This window comes from Diadema antillarum, unplaced genomic scaffold, assembly GCF_040938485.1.
Source record: "Diadema antillarum isolate AM-2024a unplaced genomic scaffold, OU_Dant_1.0 seq00000565_RagTag, whole genome shotgun sequence".
In the NCBI taxonomy this organism is placed as follows: Eukaryota; Metazoa; Echinodermata; class Echinoidea; order Diadematoida; family Diadematidae; genus Diadema; species Diadema antillarum.
Window position 1 is genome coordinate 208,802 of NW_027271504.1, and position 20,466 is coordinate 229,267.

General features: G+C 39.2%; 1 protein-coding gene across 1 annotated transcript; it reads right to left on the reverse strand.

The window, feature by feature from the left end:
* Positions 1–977: 977 nt before the first annotated feature.
* Positions 978–15,361, reverse strand: LOC139735192 (matrix metalloproteinase-18-like). The gene is made up of 7 exons (XM_071645952.1): positions 15,033–15,361; positions 7,993–8,273; positions 5,479–5,637; positions 4,852–5,042; positions 3,632–3,773; positions 2,398–2,655; positions 978–1,249 (listed from the first exon to the last, which is right to left on the reverse strand). Exons 1-7 carry the CDS (start codon positions 15,359–15,361, stop codon positions 978–980), a joined length of 1,632 nt encoding a protein of 543 aa, XP_071502053.1.
* Positions 15,362–20,466: the final 5,105 nt, after the last annotated feature.

A 20,466-nucleotide genomic window follows, 5' to 3' on the forward strand; every position in this document is an offset into this window, starting at 1 on the left:
GCGAAATCACCAAAGAAAAAAAATGATGGGGGGGGGGGGGGGGGGGGGGCTGAGGGAGGAAAGGGTCGATTAAAAGGGGAAATTCCCCTTATACATGAGGGAACCTTCAGTTTTCGGAATATAAGTGATAAGTCTTGTGCACTCAGAATTATTCAGAATTTTTTGTAAATCTAAAAAGTGTACTTAGCTAGGGAAAGAAGCACAGAGGGGGAGGGTTTGGGAGGGGGATACCCCCTCCCAAGCACGAGAGATTTTGCATATTTTGAATTGAAATTCAATGATCTGGTGCACACTTTGAGTGAAATATTCAAAAAAAATATCTTATTTGATGAAAGGTTGCAAAGGAGACCCGCTTCATGTGCATGCATACAGTATGTACGCATTTTTTTTCCGCCTCCCAAATCCCCGGTCCAAATCTTAGGGCGGGCGACCGCCCCCATCGCCCCCCCCCCCCCCCCCCCCCCCCTGGCTACGCCAGTCTATGATGTACTTCATGTACTGACACAAAATGATGCATAGGAATAGATTTTCAAAGAATCTGATTATTATCTCCGTAATACTGAAAGACAGTGAAAAGAATGGTCCATGATGTGAAAGAATATATCTATGGGTTGTAATACTATCCGTCCATCAACAAATCACTGCTAGCAAAACACATATTGTTACACATAAGAGGATATATCCAAGTATGTACTAGCTCGCCTGGTAATACCTCCATGCTACACTTGAGGCAGTTATGAAATAATCCAGCATGTAAGAAGGAATTGTCAGCAGTTCCGTACTACAAACTTACAGTAGATTGGACATGGAGTTAGTTGTACTTCCATGGATTTAATGACGTCAGCTGAGCACTTTTTCAGAAGCATTCATCGATGATTGTATGTTTTATGTAGCATTAAATTCACTGAAGAATTGACGTTGAATTCAAGATTCACATCTGATTATCGTCTTTCAGTTCCATGACATTGTTTTGAGTATCATATATAATGCGCATCTTTCAAAATAAATAGTTTAGTCGCGATGGTCGCTGCAACCGATAGGACTATTGTGATTGGTTGGAAGAACGTTACGGACGCGCCGTTGTAACTCTTGGAAGTGGAGTTAGTTGGCCCACTCATAAGTCGCATGCGTCGTCTGCCACCGCAGCCCAGCCAGTCTGCGTGAAAATTTCGTGGGAATCCGCGATCGAGAGCACCAGTGTTGTGGTTATAGCGCCAGTAGTTGTTTCTCCTGACAAAGTATGTCGATCCTACAAACAAAATGAGGAAGGGAATGAAAAACAGACCAAAAACAAGACAAAACAAAAGCAAAACAAAACAAAATCAGCAAACCATTTACATTGTCACACGCAATCATACTCATTAACGTCGACGCAAAGAATGCTTAGTTTTGATATCAAACAATATAATATTGGTTTTTCTCTTATTCATAACATCAACATATGTACAAGAAAGTTTGATACACAATGGTAATCTAACACTACACTTATGTGTTTACTTTATCATAAATACATAGCACACAAAACAGTCTAAATAATCTAGAAAAATATCGAATATAAAACGGATGAATGATTAAAGGGGCTGTACAGTATTGGTTTAGGTGGGGATTCATGTTTTTTACATTCCTAAGTGAGATAATGAGAAACCTATTATTGAATATGAAAGAGCATGTAATTTTAAGAAGGATTCATTTCAAATGGCTGAAATATCCAAAAAAGTGATAATAATAAAAGACTACAGGCCATAACTTTATTAGGATCTCCTTGTTTCACCTTGTTTTTAGATATCTCGGCCACATCAAAACCGATTTTCATCAAATAAACTTTTGATACCCCTTAGAATTCCACGCTCTTTGACATCTCATAGAATGGTTTCTGAATATCTCGCAAAACATTAAAAGCTAAATCCTCACCTCGACCAGAACTGTACACACCCTTTAGGTAATCCAAAACTATCAAAAAAAAAAGATTCTTATATCATCTGCTTTGTAGTCAATTATCATATGCAGCAATATTATTTCAAAACGTTTAGCACTCAAAACTCAGTATATTGTCACTGAGGGCTAGAATTATTTTTCTGAATTATCATTCGTAACCTCTTTACGTATTAATAATAATTGCTTTCATAAATATTCTGGCAAATAGTCGATTAACAACCTATGTAGTTTCAACATAAATTCCCATGTCGTCGTTCTCTTATTTGTTGTAGTCTACAATTCAGTCTTGTAATTTCTTGTTATGTTTGTGGTTTATTTGTTAAAACGTGGAATATAGAACTAAAAAATAAATAAATAGACATTACGAGCATGAGTATAACCTCATCGCATGCAATAGTAAACACAAGAATCATCTAAGAGATAATTTGCAAAGATGTCCTGTGAGAGGACGTGGTGGCATACCTTTGGATGAGAAAGCGGCGTCGATTCGAGGGGGAAGTCCCGGTATATCATCCTGCACGTTTCGTGGATATTCGTTCAGATCGACTCCCATCTGGTAGCTGAACATTCCCCAGTAATCCTCGCCCCGGAAGAAGTAGATCATCTGGTCGGGCGGCCAGCTGAAGGCACCCTCTATGTTGTTAGGCAACCCCATGACTCTGAGAGGCCGCGGGAAACCGGGCTTGAGGTTCAACCCGTTATACTCCCAATACATTGAACCTGTTGAGCAGAGAATCAACGAATCCTACTCACTACAAAGCAGATCATTACGTCATTGGAACCCTTGGTACTTGCATAATCTGCGTTATGAAGTTCATGTGGAGAGATCTTAAAACAGGATCCAGGTTTTCATATTCACTCAATATTCACTTACCAGACAATTACAGAAGTCGATCTGTAGAGATAGGTGACAGAACTACGTCATTTTCCATCGAATATTTCTGACTATGAAGTCAGACAATGGTTAAAATCTTCTCTGAACAATTCAATTGACTTTTTATTTCATTTATGTATGGAAAAAGAAATTCAGAAATAAAATTAAAATCAATCAAATCAATTTTCATACATAGCTCTGGATACAAAAGAAAGAACATAGTATCCCTTTGCGCAAATTTTGTCAGACACAATCATGTCCGGCAAAGAGTTAGAAAACAGACGCGTTCATCACCAGTAAAGCAACGATATCAGAATCAGTAAGTCCTTGCGACAAAAATATTTCGAGTACAAACGTGCTTAATCTTACACATAATCTTCAGAACCACATCTTCGTGCCTTTCAATACTCTGATATATTCTTTAGAACTTCACAGGAAAGAGCAAAACCGAACGTATATTGAGATATCGAGCATAAAGTATATATAGATAACTTATGAATTGTCATCTGACTTTGATTTCATGTTCTCATAGTATGTTACAAGAAATTAGTTCATTATTGAGGATATATAGTCAGCCTTGGAGCTTATCATTTGCATTTCTACTCTTAGCTTAACATGTTGTTATCATGGTCTCACATCATACACATAGCAGTGACCTTTACATCTGCGACACGAACGCTAACTACACTAAGCATTGCGTTATACACATGCTCGAGACAGCTCTTTCCATTGTTCAACCCCCGGAGGTTACGTCGTCTTAGCGTTCGCCTCGCAGATCTAAAGCTCGCCAATCACATTGCCGGGACGGGATAAGAACCTCACCCTTTAGCAAGACAGTGGTTCCGTCTTGTTTTTCGTAAGCGGCGTTAATATTACTAGGTGCCCTGCTGAAGAAGGAGGCGATTCTGATTGGATAGCCGGGAAACATCTGACCGTTGCTCCCAATCCGCCACATGTCAGCACCCTTAAAGGGAGAAGAAAAAAAAATCAATAACTACACACTGCCGGCTCAATCAAAACAACAACAACAACAACAACAACAACAAAATACACACACAAACATACACAGACAAACGTCTGTGTAGCATAGTGATATTCAATGGATAAAAGAAATACTTGTACACTTAATTAATCATATCAGAGTTTTGAAAATTGTGTTGTTACAATCACGGTTTTCCTTTTATATATCATTATGAAGAATATCACAATGTTATTTTGCTCTTCACTGAACGGGTTGCTCCAACACTCCTGCGTTTTGGCATAAATGAGCTTATAGCTCAGATTTTTCAATTTGTAAGGCTTTCGAAATAAGCATGATAAGATAATCTTTACACTACATTGCCCTACATCGACGTAAATAAAGCACTGAATTGATCAGGGTTTCAGTAGTAGCCATGATAAAAGAAATCATGGGCAAACAAACTCCAGCAGGATTCGAACCCAATACCCAGTGATCACCGGACCTCCGAGCTTCTGCCCGCTTTGACAATTAGTTTCAATAAAAACAATTCCACGGAAGAACTTAGTCAATTTGAATGATATTACGCAGTACTCGCTGCATGTTATTAAAACCAACACTAGCTGGAAGCTCGGTGATCTGGTCGATAAGACGCCTCTCCAGTACCGATGATCAGGAATCGTGCTTGAGTATTATGTACGCCCATGGTTTCTTTTATCATGGCTTCTACTAAAACACTGATCGATTCAGTGCTTATTAAATCGATGCACATGGGGCAATTTTTCAATCAGATGCAATCTAAAAAACTCGACGGAAGAATTTCATCAATATTTTGAACAAACAATGTTGTATCAGTTAGGACTGGAATTGAGGAACCTCTCAACTTCTGCAGATTTGTTTGATAGTTTGGTTGCTTTTTTGTGAGTTTAACAGATCGTGAAGCTCTCCTACAATGGGACCATATTTATGTATGTATATCCCATCAGTTTAAACGCGCATTCTTTAATATTCTATTTGAAATAGAATCTCCAACAGCAGATTATCTAGAGGGAGTTCTCTTTTCAGCTCACTCATTCCCACCTACCTTGAAGAGGAAGAGTTCGTTTCTCAAACTGGCAATGGCGTCAAAGGTCACACTGCAGATGCTGCCTCCTCCTCCTCCACCTCCTCCTCCTCCACCTCCTCCTCCTCCTCCTCCTGGATATTGAGTCGGTTGTCCTGGGTAGTAAGGACTTCTGGTCGGTCGATAGGGTGGAACGGGATTTGGATTTGGACCTGTTTTTTTTTTTCAGTGAAAAAGACAAATAATTGCACATTCACTCTTAGCTTCCAGTCCGAAAAAAAAAGCACCACAAATGCACAGATATGTTAACCAATTTATAGATTGGTATCTAAATGATGACATTAAAACAAAACAAGAAAAAATCATAGAAAATTGTGTAGATTCAGGTTTGATTGATGATGAACATTTTACCAACAAAGATTTTTATGGCAAACTTGTAGAAACACAACAAAGTGACTGGATTATTGAGATTCTAGTGTGCTTATATTTCGTTGGATTTTCCAATATATCTGATCGCATTCTAGCCTTTGACGCTGGAACGATAGGAAGCAAAGTTGTGTCACTTTACTTACAAAAATTGTAACTTATTTCTCTTGACACTGAAATATCAACAAATGAGATAGAAACACCCAAGTAGGCCATACTTACCATAGAGTTCTTGGATGGCCAAGCGATCGTCTTCCGGCAACCGAAAGTTAGGTTGATAGCCTTGGTAATAGGGCGCCATCAACGACCCTGCTACGTCAGAGTGGCCGAGGCCGAGACTATGGCCCAGCTCATGGGCAGCGACGAAAAATAGGTTTGTGCCTGGAAGGAGGTAAGCATAATAGGAGGGAATGGCAATGTGAGCATAGTGATATCATGGAGCTGCAGTGAATCAAGTCTGGCTTCCCAGAATATCAGCGCCCTCTAACGATGAAATAAGTATGTAGCAGGTTGAACTGGATGGTCCTGCTTGGTCCAGGGATCAGCGATAGCGTGCAATAAACTCCGCGAAAAGAAGCAAAGGCATTTGAATTTGTAACGGTCATTGAATCACCGTGCTAAGCGAAAGACAAAAACTCCCGAAAGTTTACCTTAGCGTATCTCCTTCATTTTTTTTTCACCAAACTCTCGAAACTTTCCATGTATATATAATAGCGATATTTCATGCTCCATGTGAATTTCGGGTGAAAATGCTCGTCAGGTGAATCTTTCGGGAAAATTGGTATTTTTCTATCTGAGTTGAGCCGGTGAGAAAGGGTTACGATAATTCCCAGACACAAGTCTATTCTGGTATAAATATGAAAATAATTAACATAATTATTCCTAGTTTGTGTACCCCAGCCTCACTATCTGAAAAAAATCTTTGTTTGTGCAACCAGTAGTTAAGTCAAAATCTAGACAAGCAGAACAACCAAGTTTATGAGAAAATGCTGGACATGCGCTACCAGATCTTCTCTATGAGCATCCTTAACGATCTGGTAGCAGACCATTGTATAAGGCGAAATTGGAGCCACTCCATCAATCTTTAACTTGGAGACTGTGTGATTCCAAAGGAGAATAAAAGTAGCAAATGGACTACCGCAGACGGCAAAATTGGAAGATACGCTACATCTATGTCTGTATTAATATTTGGAACGAATGTACTCCCAAAATTTGGCAATCATAGTTTACTCATTTCAGTGGCATTATAATGTTCGATTTTCTAAAAAGCCAAGTCAATATTTTTGTCACTTTCATATTCATTTCCTGTATAAATGGGGTATGTTAATTGTTCTAAAGTAAAGATCGTTCTGATCACCCCTTTCTTCCAACCCCCTTGCAGTGTTGTATAACAGAGCAATCTACTCGAAAAGTTCCTTCACAGCACTGATGAGTCGTTGTGTATTCAGAGTGACGGCGAAGCTGAGAAGGGGACAGCCATTTTATCAACTATACACATGTATGACTCAAGGTTTAATGCCGTTTGACATTCGTGCTAAAAATGTCTGGTGCTCTCCTCGCTTCCTCATCAACCCCCGTTCTTCTGGTCCTCCCCAGTCGTTAAAAGTGAGAATCGGCCTTTGACAGAACCGGTAGTTTTGGAATCCCCCTCGGCTTGCTTGGGTTAACGTTCCTGGGCAAAGGAGGAGGTGACTTCCGCCCCCGTCTCTTCCCTGAGAATGGTGTCATCCTGGCTCCCTTACCCCCCTCCTCCGCCCCCTTCTCCCAAGGATTTACTAATTTCCCTGTAATTGAGATCGCCATGGCAACGCGGTTGTACCGATCTGGAGCGACGCACGAATGGACTCCATGCGTAACCGGTATTGAGAGGTGATGTGTGCACATGTGCTCATGTTATCTGAATGCTTGCTGACGTGTTAATCCTTTAACTGAACCCCAAATGTCTCTTCATATTTAAGAGTCATTTCGTCACGTTCACACCCGAACATGAAACAGCAGTATCCTTTTTGCCAACATGAATATCGCTTCTGGGGTGAGGTTTGGTGTCAAAACCTTGCTAACAAACTTGCTAATTACTAAAAGGTGTCAATTAAAGGAGCTTCTAAATCGCTTTTACCATTGAATTCTCATCCTCTCAGTATGTATAAATTTGCCATTGATAGCATGTCTATTGATAGGTAACATGACACTAACAATATTCCGCCATGTTAACATCTTTCAAACTACAACGTATAATCATAACTACAAAATTATGATGTAAGGTAACTCTCCATATCAACTTGTTCTTTTTTGTATTATATTCACACGGGCCCTGTTTTGTGAAGAGTTACAATTGACTAGACAGTTGATTTCAACTGTAAGTCTATGCAGCCTGTGTAGTAAGGAAATGTATAATCGATTTTATCGTTTGATAAAACGGGGCCCTGGGTACACACCTTCTGCATGAATATAATTAACCCGATGTCGTTGTTGTAAGAATGATAATGATGATATTGATGATCATATAGAATTAAGGCCAAGAAAAAATGGAAATGACGGGGAGAGCTTCTTAGCTTCGAGAGCAATCCATTTCGGTCCTTACAATTTATTTTGTTGATGTACATTGAATTTTCATGTGACACCCCTTCTATTGTACCCTTAATATGGGATACCCCGCTCTCTTGTCAGATGAAAACAAGAAAGAAAGAAAACAAACAAACAAACAATATGCTTTTGATATCACATCAGTATACAAACCTTCGTGAGTGCCGGCCGTGAACGTTTCGTCTTCGTCGAAATGCGCATCCCCTCCGAGTCCCTGGCCGGGGTAGAAAGCGTGTGCCAGCGTTCCTCCGGGTCCGTCGAACGAGTACTCGTCGTTGTGCTCGCCGGCGGCGAACAGGATGTGGATGTCGGGTTCCTGCCCGTAACTGACCTCACGGAACCTAAGCGGCGTGACGTCACTCCACACCTTCAGTCCGTCCTGAACGGATCGTCGAACTAGATTGATCGGCAAGTCCGGCGTGTAGTTGTCGAAACTGGGGCGGGGGAAAAGACGAGAGGGAAATATGCGAAACACATTCATATTGACCTTGATTCTATTAATCATCAAACCACTTTAACAATAGAGTCATTGTAGCAGAATATCACTTCTACTACACTAAAATATATAGTAACATGATGCCACTTACTCTGCTACTTCTACGGGACTTTTATAGTACAAAAACTACTAATATATTTCTACTACTACAATTACAGCAACAACAACAACGACAACAACAACTGCTGCTCTACTACTACTACTACTACTACTACTACCACTACTACTACTACTACTACTACTACTACTACTACTACCACTACTACTACTACTACTACTACTACTACTACTACTACTACTACTACTGACTACTACTACTACTACTACTACTACTACTTCTATATACTACCGTCAGTGCTATTTCAACTTCTAGTTAGTACCTGTACCATTACTGAAAGTTCGCCAACTTTTAGTGCTACTACTATTGCTTTAACTATCACTTGCGCAATGACGATAATGGTGATAGACGATTTTGATGAAATGATCAAAATTACCACAAGTAGTGGCTTTGCATGAAGAAACAAAAAGAAAAAAAAAAGATGATTTGAGTCATGTAATTCTATGGTTATCGAATGGAAAATACGTCAGTAAAATGAACAGGTGTGGAGCCATACAAAATGACCGGTTTTCTTCTTTTCTTTCTGGAGTAGAAAAAAAAAACCTAAATGTAGGTCCACTTGCAATAATGTTCATCATTGTTCACAAAAGATGAGGAAAACACCTGCCAGGTTTAATGTACTTGATGGGAAGGCGGCATTATGGCGAGAAGAACACTGGACTAACAAAGGAGATAAGAAAAAATACACAAAAAAAATGAAAAGAAAAGTATCTAGGGATATGATTCAGAGCCACGCGAAGCTTTAAAGGGCTATTAAACTGTTTAGAACCATGTACTGCGGCAACAATGACTCTTTCTTATCAGCATACTTGCAAATTCAAACTTTTCAGTGTCTTTCCAAGATAAGACCTTGCGGGTCAGCAACAAACAAACTGACTAACGAAACAGTCATTAAAAATCGCATGTTTTGCTGCTAATTGGTTTCCCTGCTATCATGTCATTCGAACAAAATGCATCTTTGGATTCGTACTTGCTACATTTACTTTCCTCTATTTCTATGGTATGTTACGAGGCAGCGGAAACCGGCTGATTGTGGGAAATGAGGTTTATTAAACTTTGCTTTGTCGGATTGGAATCGCGGAAAAACGGTTCGCGCCATGATGAAATGAGGTGGGTGATGCGCTCTCATCAACATGATAGGGGCTCTTCCCCGTCTACCTTTTAGTTCAGGATGGGTTTGAGTTACGATTTTTTTCCCGAGCGACCTGGGTAGGAGAGTCGAAAGTTCACCAGTCGTTCACTGTAGAAGCGCAAGTATTAAGAAAAGCTTGTCGACGTATTTTTGGAAACAGATAATTTTCATCGTGCGCATTTAGGGTGACACTAGAGTGGGCTATCCGACTCGGTGTACATCGCAAAGAGGCCGGCAAGGAGAGATATGAGCGACAGAATATATTTCTAGCATCATGAGGAACGCTTGACGAAGTGCAAAAGAAATTAAGCACACAAAAAACAACAATAATCAATTATCGCCTTCGCTCTCTTGTTTTTATACACCTGAAGTTTATGTCGAGTGAGTGTTTGTGTGAGAGAGTATTATATTAAGTGGGTGCACTTTATCACCGAAAATCATCTGCCCATTGCATGTCTCCGTTCTGTTCTCACAAGATTGTTTATACTTGAGGTGGCTTCATCAAATTTTTGGTGAGGGTTACGAACTAAAATTGACAAAGAAAAGAGATTCTCGAACGAATTTGACGAACTCATCAAAATGGACACTCGGGAAATAAGATCTTTTTGCTCTAGACCTACAAACGTGAAGGATGTGAATGCAACAAGGTAAACTGTGAGTCTTACGTGGCTATCTTCGCTGTGCTCCATATACCCTCTCTACATTGCTCTACATTGCTTGAATCGAAGCTAAGAACATTTCACAGAATGTGTGCCCTAAAACAATCCACGATCCGATCGAAGATCTGCTGACGTTCAACAGTCATGACAATTATTATCATCTTTTACAGACTTGCGAAAAGAAAAAGTTGTATTTAAGTTACGTTTCTCCGCAGGGAAACTGGAAATCTCACGACGGTGAATCACGTACAGAGTGCCGAGCTGTCGCTTTTTGCTTTGATGGTTATCTCATTCTGACAATGAAGCACTGAGCTGCTAAGATCTGGTACTTGATATAAATTCAACCGGAAAAGTTCTTTCTCCGTGATCGACGGCAGAGGTCGATCTAAAACTGAGCAAATTCACATTTGGCTTTTCCTTGTTTAACTTCCAAAATAATAAGCTTTATATAATGTCTCTGAAATAATGTTCTGAGCAGCTGAATCAGAACTCTTAGGTACTGCTAGTTTGAAGGTTGAAGGCAGGTTTCAGGGAACGTTACCGGATTTAGCTAATTTACGATTTTAAAGGCTAGTTAATCTGGAGCAGAGTATGTAAAAGTTTCAGATCTAACACACTGATGTGGCTGAAATGCGCGTGATGCATTATGTCGGATCTCACAAAAATATTCTGTTAATGGTTATCTGTGAGATGTTTGGGTTGGAATTTGAGAAAGAAAGCATTGGTGGCGTAAATGTGCTGGAAAGGAAGTGTGGTAAATCCTCATTTCGCAGCCTTTGAAGAGAAAGTGTTGATGAACTATACAACACGAAGGCATGTAAGGCTCAATAAAAGCAACATAACCGCTTTGTATACTAGTAATATTAAACAACGTTGGTTCTCTGGGTGTGTAAGGTCTAACATATGGGCGTATTCGTTAGCAGTCATATCATACACAACTGATTGCCACGTACTCTGCATGTATGTGCCTGCACGTTACTACGTAGTTCCAAGATTAAATCCAATATCTATGTAATCAATACGCTCTACCGAAGCAGAGGAGCAAGTAACAAATAACGACACTGTGCCGTTTTCATTTTTATCGGCATTCTTTTTTCTATTTTTCATGACGTGTACCATAGAACAGTAACACGAGATGTATTTGACAGTGAGCGAGATTTTATCTTTTTTATGTTCTTTTACACGTGATTACTCTTTCACCATTTAACTTCCTATAATTAAAACGTTTTTGGATCCTTTTTAGCAGGATTAAAGCCGGTGACAGATTGTATTCCGCAACTTATTGATTTCGTGCAAATCGATTAGTGAAAGTATCATGTATAGGGGAGTAGTTCTCCTTTAATCCCACTCGGTGCATTTCGACGGAGGGTGTTGCATGAGGCCCAACGGAACATATTTTTCACACCTTATAGATTATTGAATTGATTTGAATCGAATTGAATAGTATAGAATAGAATAGAATAGAATTGGGTTGAATTGAATTGAATTGAATTGAATTGAATTGAATTTAGTTGACTTGAATTGAATTGAATGGAATGGAATGGACTTGAATTGAATTTGAATTGAATTTTAACTGAACAAGCAACAAATACGGCACTGTGCGGTTTTCATTTCTATTGTCACCTTTTCTCATGACGTATAGCACGAAACAATAACACGAATAATGTTAGTAGCCCACAAGATAAGATGTGTTTCTTTATTGACGGAAATTGTTTAGAAAGGAAGTGTATTTGACAATAAGCGACATTTTTTTCAATTTTCTTTTACACGTGATCACTCTTTTACCATTTACCTTCCTATTAAAAAAGTTTATGGATCCTTTTTAGCAGGATTAATTAAATCCGGTGACGGATTATATTCCGCAACTCACTGATTTAGTGCAAATCGATTAGTGAAAGTATCATATGTAGGGGAGTATTTCTCCTTTAATCCCACTCTGTGCACTTCGACGAAGGGTGTTGCATGAGGCACAACGGAACATATTTTTCACACCTTATGAATTATTCCATCGAAATGAATTGGATTGAATTGAATTGAAATGAATTGAATTGAATTGAATTGAATTGAATTGAATTGAATTGAATTGAATTGAATTGAATTGAATTGATTTGAATTGAATTGAATTGATTTGAATTGAATTTGAATTGAGCAAGTAACAAATACGGCACTGTGCCGTTTTCACTTTTATTGTCACTTTTTCTAGCATGAAGCAATAACACAAATAATGCTAGTGGTCCACAAGATAACATTCTTTTGTTTATTGACGGATATTTCTTGGAAATATCTATAGGGAGATGTCTTTGAAAGTAAGCCGGAATATTTTTGTTCTTCTTTTTGTTTTATACGTGATTACTCGTTCACCATTTTAGCTTCCTGTTAAAACGTTGATGGATCTTTCTTAACAGGATTAAAGCCGGTGACATATTATATTCCGTAACTCATTAATTTAGTGCAAATCGATTAGTGAAAGTATCATGTGTAGGGGAGTAGTTCTCCTTTAATCCCACTCTGTACACTTTGACGAAGGGTGTTGCATGAGGCCCAACGAAACATATTTTCCACACCTTATACATTATGAGATAATCTAGCACAGGGGATATACGGTAAATCCCAATGGAAGCTGTAAGGACATGCAGGATCATTACATTACTCTGCGTATAGTCCCTTGCCTAAATCAATTATTTTCGTTTTATAAAGCATAGTATGTATATCATTTTTTTTTTCAAACAAACTAGAAATTGTGCATGTAAAGATATAAAGATATTTCATGTTACCAAATATTACACAAAAGAAGTTACAGTCGACAAGCATCGCTGCTAACATGGTTAGAGCAGAAAAAGTGTTTCTTTTGTTAGCCATTGAAATGTTTAAAACTGCCTCCATTCTTCAACAATTTTGAAAGTTTTTGATTAATTCTGTTGAGGTTTTTATCAGACGGGTGCGCGTGCGTGGTTGTGCATATGTATAGTGTACATCACTCCAAAGAGTAATTTTCTCTGAAAGATGTGACCGAAAATTCAATTATCCCCCCCCCCAAGAAAAACAAAAAATAAACCTTCTTCTTTCATAGAAGGTGGATTACATTGATGAATTGGAATTTGTAGGGTAACAATTGTTGCTACCAAAATAACAAGATAGAGAGCTAGAAAAGCGGAGGGACAGGAAGAGAAAGAGAGAGAGAGGGAGAGAGAAGAGAGAGAGAGAGAGAGAGAGAGGGAGAAGAAAACGAGAGGAAGGGAGGAGGAGAGAGAAAGATGCATAAACGGCGATGTAGGTGGTCATTTCACCCAGCGCTGTGTAGTTATGAAATGATCACCGACATTATCTGCTTCAAGAACGTAGGCCTTGTATACACTATGAGGTTTTGGTAGGAGGGAAATCACGAAACACATGCCCCATATTTCCTAAAAAGGAATGTATTGACATGTTGAGAAACTGTCGTGTCGAAAACGATTACAGTCAAATTTCTGGCAGGAAAAAAAAGAAGAAGAGAAGGGCTAAATTACAAATGGTTCTTGTAAGACTTATCGCCTACGCGTGTCGACCCACGGGTGCCTTATGTCGAGTCTTCGTACGAATACCTGGCCCCGGTTTTCTTAGCAAAGTCTGCTCCTTGTTGAATGATACAAGATGACTCTTCGCATTATTAGCAGCTGCAGCTTTGCTATTACATCGCGTCGGCGGATTACTCACCCTATGCAAGGAGGTATACTAATAATTGGTTAGGCAACATTGCGCCACAGGTGTTCCAAGTACTATAGAGCTGAACCTGGATTCTCAGTACAACGCCAGATCATCAGGGCTAATATATTACCACGTATAATCATGCTATTTATCGAAATTGAAACAATTATTTCAAGTTCCGGATCGTGGTCGGGATCACAAATGTTAAAGCTGCACTTGACTATGTTATTAAAAAGTCACTTTATTGTCTGTCAGTTCTGAGGAAAAGAAAAGTGCAACTTGCTTTTGATTTACGCTCTCCCACTTTGGTTCTAATGACTAACATTTGTTGCAATATAATGTACTATACATATATGTTATCAGAATATACGTTTCGATTACTAGTATTTTTGTGCATCAACAAAGACAAATATTATTGTTCAGTAATATTCATTGTAACTTTGTTATGCTTGTTTGTTGTTTATCAAACCAAAAAAAAAAAAACTGAACAAAAGTAATATATCTTATAGAAAGAATCTCGTATCTCGCTTTTGTCATTAGCCTAGTTGACCTAGAAAATCAATGCCCTACCGTGTCTGGAATTTTCTTAAAAAGTGATGTTAAAGTCCGGTTCGAATGGTCTGTAGTCATTATCATGAAAAGTTGATACAGGTTAAGATTAATTTACTAGTAATTAATTTCAGTTGCATGTTTCCGACAGTTTGAACTCAAATGAGGCAAGATGCGACACCTCAAATTTGAACTGAAATTGGACATATTGGGGCATAAACTGAACTGTGCATCTGGTCGAATACACAAAAACTCTGCTGCGAGTGCCTCAGCTCGTTTGTGAGTTGTATCGACTATATGAGTCCTCTGTAACATCACCACTGGTATTCATCACCTAAAAGTGCCGTTGAGTTGTAAATTCCGGATGCTGATCATTGCCACCACACCCCTCCAATTCCTTTCAAAGCAAATTGAATTTGGTCTTGGTAACAGCATGAACACGCAAATAACAATGTTGTATTCATGTACCCTCCCCTCCAGTTTGTTTTTGCCAGTTATCTTGACAACCTGAATATTTGTGTGTTTTAGACACCGCCATTCAACAATAATTATTACCTGTAAGTGATTGTGTTTTTGCCCCACTTCGCTCCCGATAGGGTGTATCTCTTCTTCCGCCTTGCTTGGATGAACAAATTGTACTTGTTCCCCTCGACAGGGGAGGCGGCCGCGGCGTCTCCCCCTTCCACCGCCATATCGACCAGGCTGACGTCGCTGACCCCGCACCGGGGCCGCCTCATCATCGACATCGTCATGGCGTCGAGCTCGCCGGTTTCAGGAATGTTGTAGAATCGTTGCATTCTAGCAAGGTGCGGCTTAATCTCCTCTCTGGTTACTAAGTGTGACGGGGCGTGTTTCTTCATGTAGCCGAACGACTCCAGAAACATCTGTAGCAACGTTAGAAAGAAACGGGAAGAAGGTTAATATTTGATTTGATTTGATTTGATTTGATTTGATTTGATTTGATTTGATTTGATTTGATTTATTGATTAACGAGTCATTGCAGAAACGAGAGCAAGTTGACTGAGAAGCTAAAATTGACCAGAAGGATCAGAGGTTTAGATGTTTTTGTGCAAGTTGGTATTTAGGTCAGCTCACACAGAATGAAACTCTCATGACATTTCAGTAATTCTGTGTCGTCCCCATCATGTCCATATCCCCTCCTTTGTCGCTCTTTAAAGTAGATATTGAATTTAAGTATCCTTCTGCGGAAGACGACCGGCAGAGTGCAGGTAGACTGTAGAGATTGAGTAAGAATCCTGATATCATCGCCCTAATTCGAGCTCAGAAATTGGCTGCAAATGGCTTCAGCCTTCAGTGACAGTCATCTATCGGAAATTAAGATGATTATAAAAAAAGAAATAGAATTATGTAACTCTCTTGGCAAACAGAGTACAAATAAGATTATAATCATACGCATTTTCAACTTTTCCGAAGTGACTTGATCGTAATTTTGCATCTGAAGGCTCGGCGTTATATTTAGAAAGTCGAAACTGGCCTGTTACCAACGCGCTCCTGGATGGTATTATTCATTGCATTGTATTCGAGTTTAGTCATCTGCATAATGTCAGATGGCAATTGATCGACTGAGCTCGATTTGTTTTTCTAGGTCATCACGTACTAAGATGTGTCACAGAGCGCTTCGATGACAATATGAAAGTTATCAGACATAGTCACCGGCATAGCCATTGCATTAGGTAAACAACAATGAAAAAGAGACCACCGTGCCATCATATTCGCCTAGAGAATATCCAATATGAGACGATTTGTCAAAAAAAGGAGAATTTTTAAACGTAGAGAATTATAATCTTTGTGTTAATTACCAACCGGAAAAGGTAAAAGTCTTCAAATAGTATGAAATTCAACCTGTCCTTTTTTTTTTCTCATAGTAATCTAATATTTATATTATATTGGATGGCTATATACCAGGGAATATTAATAATAATAATAATAATTGATATGATTTATATAGCGCCAAATCCACTCTGCAGAGTGCTCTAGGCGCGGAAGGAAGAGAAAGTGAAGGAGATGAAGGACATACAAATATCAAGTACATGTAATGAGTAGTCAAATTGAGGCTTGAAACAAATGAGTTTTTAGACTGCTTTTAAAGGAGTCTGATGAAGAACAATTTTTTACAGCTGAAGGTAAGTTATTCCATAAGGTGGGAGCAGCATGGCCAAAGGCACGTGTGCCCCATATTGTAGTGAATCTTGGAATTATCAGAGAACCGGAGTTGGATGAGCGTAAAGATCTAGCAGGGATGTAATTATGGAGTAAGTCAATGTTATACTGAGGAGCAGTGCCTTGAATGCAATGAAAAGTCAGAAGTAAAATCTTAAAAATAATGCGATCTTTGACTGGTAACCAATGAAGTGATCTCAAAATAGGGGTGATGTGAGTGTGCTTCTTGGATAGTGTGATGATGCGTGCTGCCGCATTTTGAAGCTTCTGTAGCATGGAGAGCTGAGTTTGTGGTAAGTTAAATAAGACAGAGTTTCCAAAATCGAGCCTAGAGGATATCAAGGCATGGACTAATTTTTCGGTAGAAGAGCGGTTCAAATATTTTCTAATGAAGCCAGTATTACGAAGTTGGTATCTTACAGATCTACAAATGCTAGAAACTTGATGAGACATAGTCATATTACAATCTAGCATTACACCCAGGTTGCGACAGGTTTGGGACACACTAATTGACATGCCGGAAAAGGAGATGAAATTAATGTCAAGTTTACCTAATTGTGTCTTCGAACCAAACATTAAAAACTCAGATTTATCCGTATTCAAGTTCAAAGAATGTGAGTTCAGCCATGAATTGCACGAGCCATATTGCACGAGTTAGGGCCAATATTGCACGAATCGAAGATGAGTGCAATATTGGCCCTAACGAGTGCAATATTCCCTGGTATTCCATGAATCAAGGCCATCCAATATAATTATTATCATCTATACAATCAAGTAGAGCAAGCACAAACTGCACAAAATTACCCGGCTTCTACTCGTCTTTGAAGTTGACTCGGCAGTCACATCCCAGCGCTGAAAAGGGGAAGCCCCTAAAACTGCGTATCAGGCAAGATGTTTGCGCGCTTGTGAATTGTAACAAAATGACGCGCACTAGTACGTAGCAAGCATTTGCGCATTCAGCAAGCGCTCGCGCAATAAACGAGACAGAATTGAATATGGTGTGATCTTGAACGGCAAGTAACAACGGTAGCCTATGGGGAATTAATACGTTGGCCTATGCGTTTCGTTCAATATGCTCTGATATTGAACGGTAAAAATTGAGCGGACTACAATACGCGTTTTTAATGCGCCGCTAAAACGTCCTATATAGATGATAATAGGGAGCTTTAGATTTTGACGCGCGGACGTTTGAGCCGACGCTTGCGCTGGACGTTCTCCTCTCCCTGCGTCGTGTGGAAAAGTAGCTTTAGATTACGCTGGGACGCAACGTATGAAATATAAAATCGCGCCCCCATATGATCAGTGCATGAAGAAGCTCTCTACGTCGCAAACTGTGCGGACGTGAAAATAGCCCAGTACGCGTAGTAAACAACTCAGGGGGGCGTTTCATCAACGAGTTCGTCGGAGTTTTCACCGACAAATTTGCTATCAGCCAATCAGACCAAGGATTTCATTAGCTTTTGACAGTTGTCAGTGTAAATCCTTGCGTCTGATTGGCTGATAGCAAATTCGTCGGTGAAAACTCCGACAAACTCGTTGATGAAACGCCCCCCAGGCGACGCAAGCTAAAAATAGATTGACTTTACGCGCGCTACTGCGCAAGCTCAGAACATGTTTTTTTCCTTTGAACGTCCGCGCGTCTAAAATCTAAAGCTCCCTATTACCCATTTCTGTGTACTGTCATCACTACCAAAGTCACTTGTATCGCCATATTTGAAGTGTTGTTGTTATCAAAGACAATACTTATTCTCGATAATTTCTCCTTTTTTTTTGTTCGCGGCAGCGGTTGCTTTACAGCCGAAAGGCTTCTTCGAAGGTCTTCGTCATTTTTTTTTCATTTTAATTTCGCAAAGCCAATTCAAAACATGAGAAGTGAAACTGCTCTCACGTGTGTTTTTACTCGTTTATATTCTACTTGTCAGTGCTTGTTGTGGTTGATATGTTCCCGATAAATGTCGGTTTATGAGCCTGATTGATATATTTATTTGTTCCTTACTGGCAGCATCTTCACATAATTACAGATGGAATTACATATTTACTTTGTATGTGTGTAAAAGGACATCATCTTAGATTTCATTTCTGCTCCGTTTATGATCGCCTCGCCACAGTGGCATCATTCGGATCTAAGTAGGAGTGGATGATTTTTAAGTGAGAAGTACCCAGGACACGTGAAAATGTCAACGCAAAGTGTCGTCACAGGTGGCTGCCGTCTTGAGCTCCAATGACAGTTCATGTTTCTACGAACTAGGAAACTATGCTTCATGGCGCACTGAAAGGGTTATGACGTCACGACCTGTCTCAAAACGATTCGAAGGGTTAAATGCAACTGATGCTCAACTTCCTGATGAGATGATATTTAAGTCTGAATGGGCCGCTCGTTGCTGTATTCACTGAACCGGCCAAGTTTCTAACTGCATTAGGTATCTACGTCAAATTCCTCATTAAGATTCGCTTCCGTTCCAAGAGTAAACATCAACGATTTTTTAAAGTTTTGATATAGCCTTAATTTCATCTTAAGAAGCAGTTTCACGTGTGTGATATTGATTATCAAGTTATCCATTTGCAACACGATTTATATCATGATGACACATCTTCATTAAAGTTCAATGAAATCAACGACACCGAATAAAGCGTCGACCGACAAACTCTGGAATAATGTTTACAAGCATTATTACAGCAAAGTGGCCAATTCCTTACGGCACTGAGTTGCGCATACTCTGAGGAACTAGTGGCACGAAGCCAACACATTTCTATATGAAGGACAAATTACATCAACGACAAAGATGACAAATAAAATATAACACAAAACTAGCAAACCATTTGAATTTAATGTAATTGAAATCATAGTAATGTTATATGACTGTCAACTCCTCCATGATTTAAGTCGTATCGTAGGTGTCCTGACTTCGAAAGGGAGCCGGAAAAAAATGAAAACGTCATGAGAATCATGGAGAACACGGTGAAGCAAACGTAGGGTTCCTGCACTCTTGCTAGAGACAACTCAACTATGATTGAATTCAGAGATGTTACTTCATGAGAATAATTCTTGCTTTTAATTACCAAGATGAAATAACACATCTCAGACCAGTTTGTCATTATATCCTTTTAATTCGTTGTTTCTATCGTGCTACTTTCCCTATAAACAATTGATATTGATCGAAGCTTCCGAAATCACTAATCTAAATCCACCCTTTCCCTTCCCCCATCATAGCTCTTTTATATTCGTCAATACATCATTTTGCTAATCAAGGATAATTAACGCTGTAACCTTGGATCCCGAATCCTTCACTCAGGTAAATATATTCCACAGGCACAGTGTCAGAAATATAAAGTTCAGACCGACCTCCTTTCTTTTCAAAGTGTGCTTTAAACAATAGATTAAAAAACGTACATAAAGGCACTCTGTTAAAGCAGTCAGAGCCGATAAGCCTTCCATTATTATGTAAATCATACAACTCGTTCCTAAATACGGAACTAACCGGCGAAATGGTATAACTTAAATTGATAATAATTATAAGAATACAATAATTGATACACATATTTACAGAAACTGCAATGAGCAGAAGCAGACGGCGTGTCAGTGAACATTCGTTAACCTCATGTACATTAAATTGTACGTCAATCCTGTTATCATTTTCGCAAACTTTTCCCTTTCCCTTCGTTTCTATTTTGCTTATACTACTGCGCCATTCGTACATTATTATTACCGGTCATGCACTCCAATAACTATAACGTTCAGTGCCGTATACGGCAGTGACTGCATTCTATGATGTCAACGAGATATCCAATATTTTAATCACATCGGACC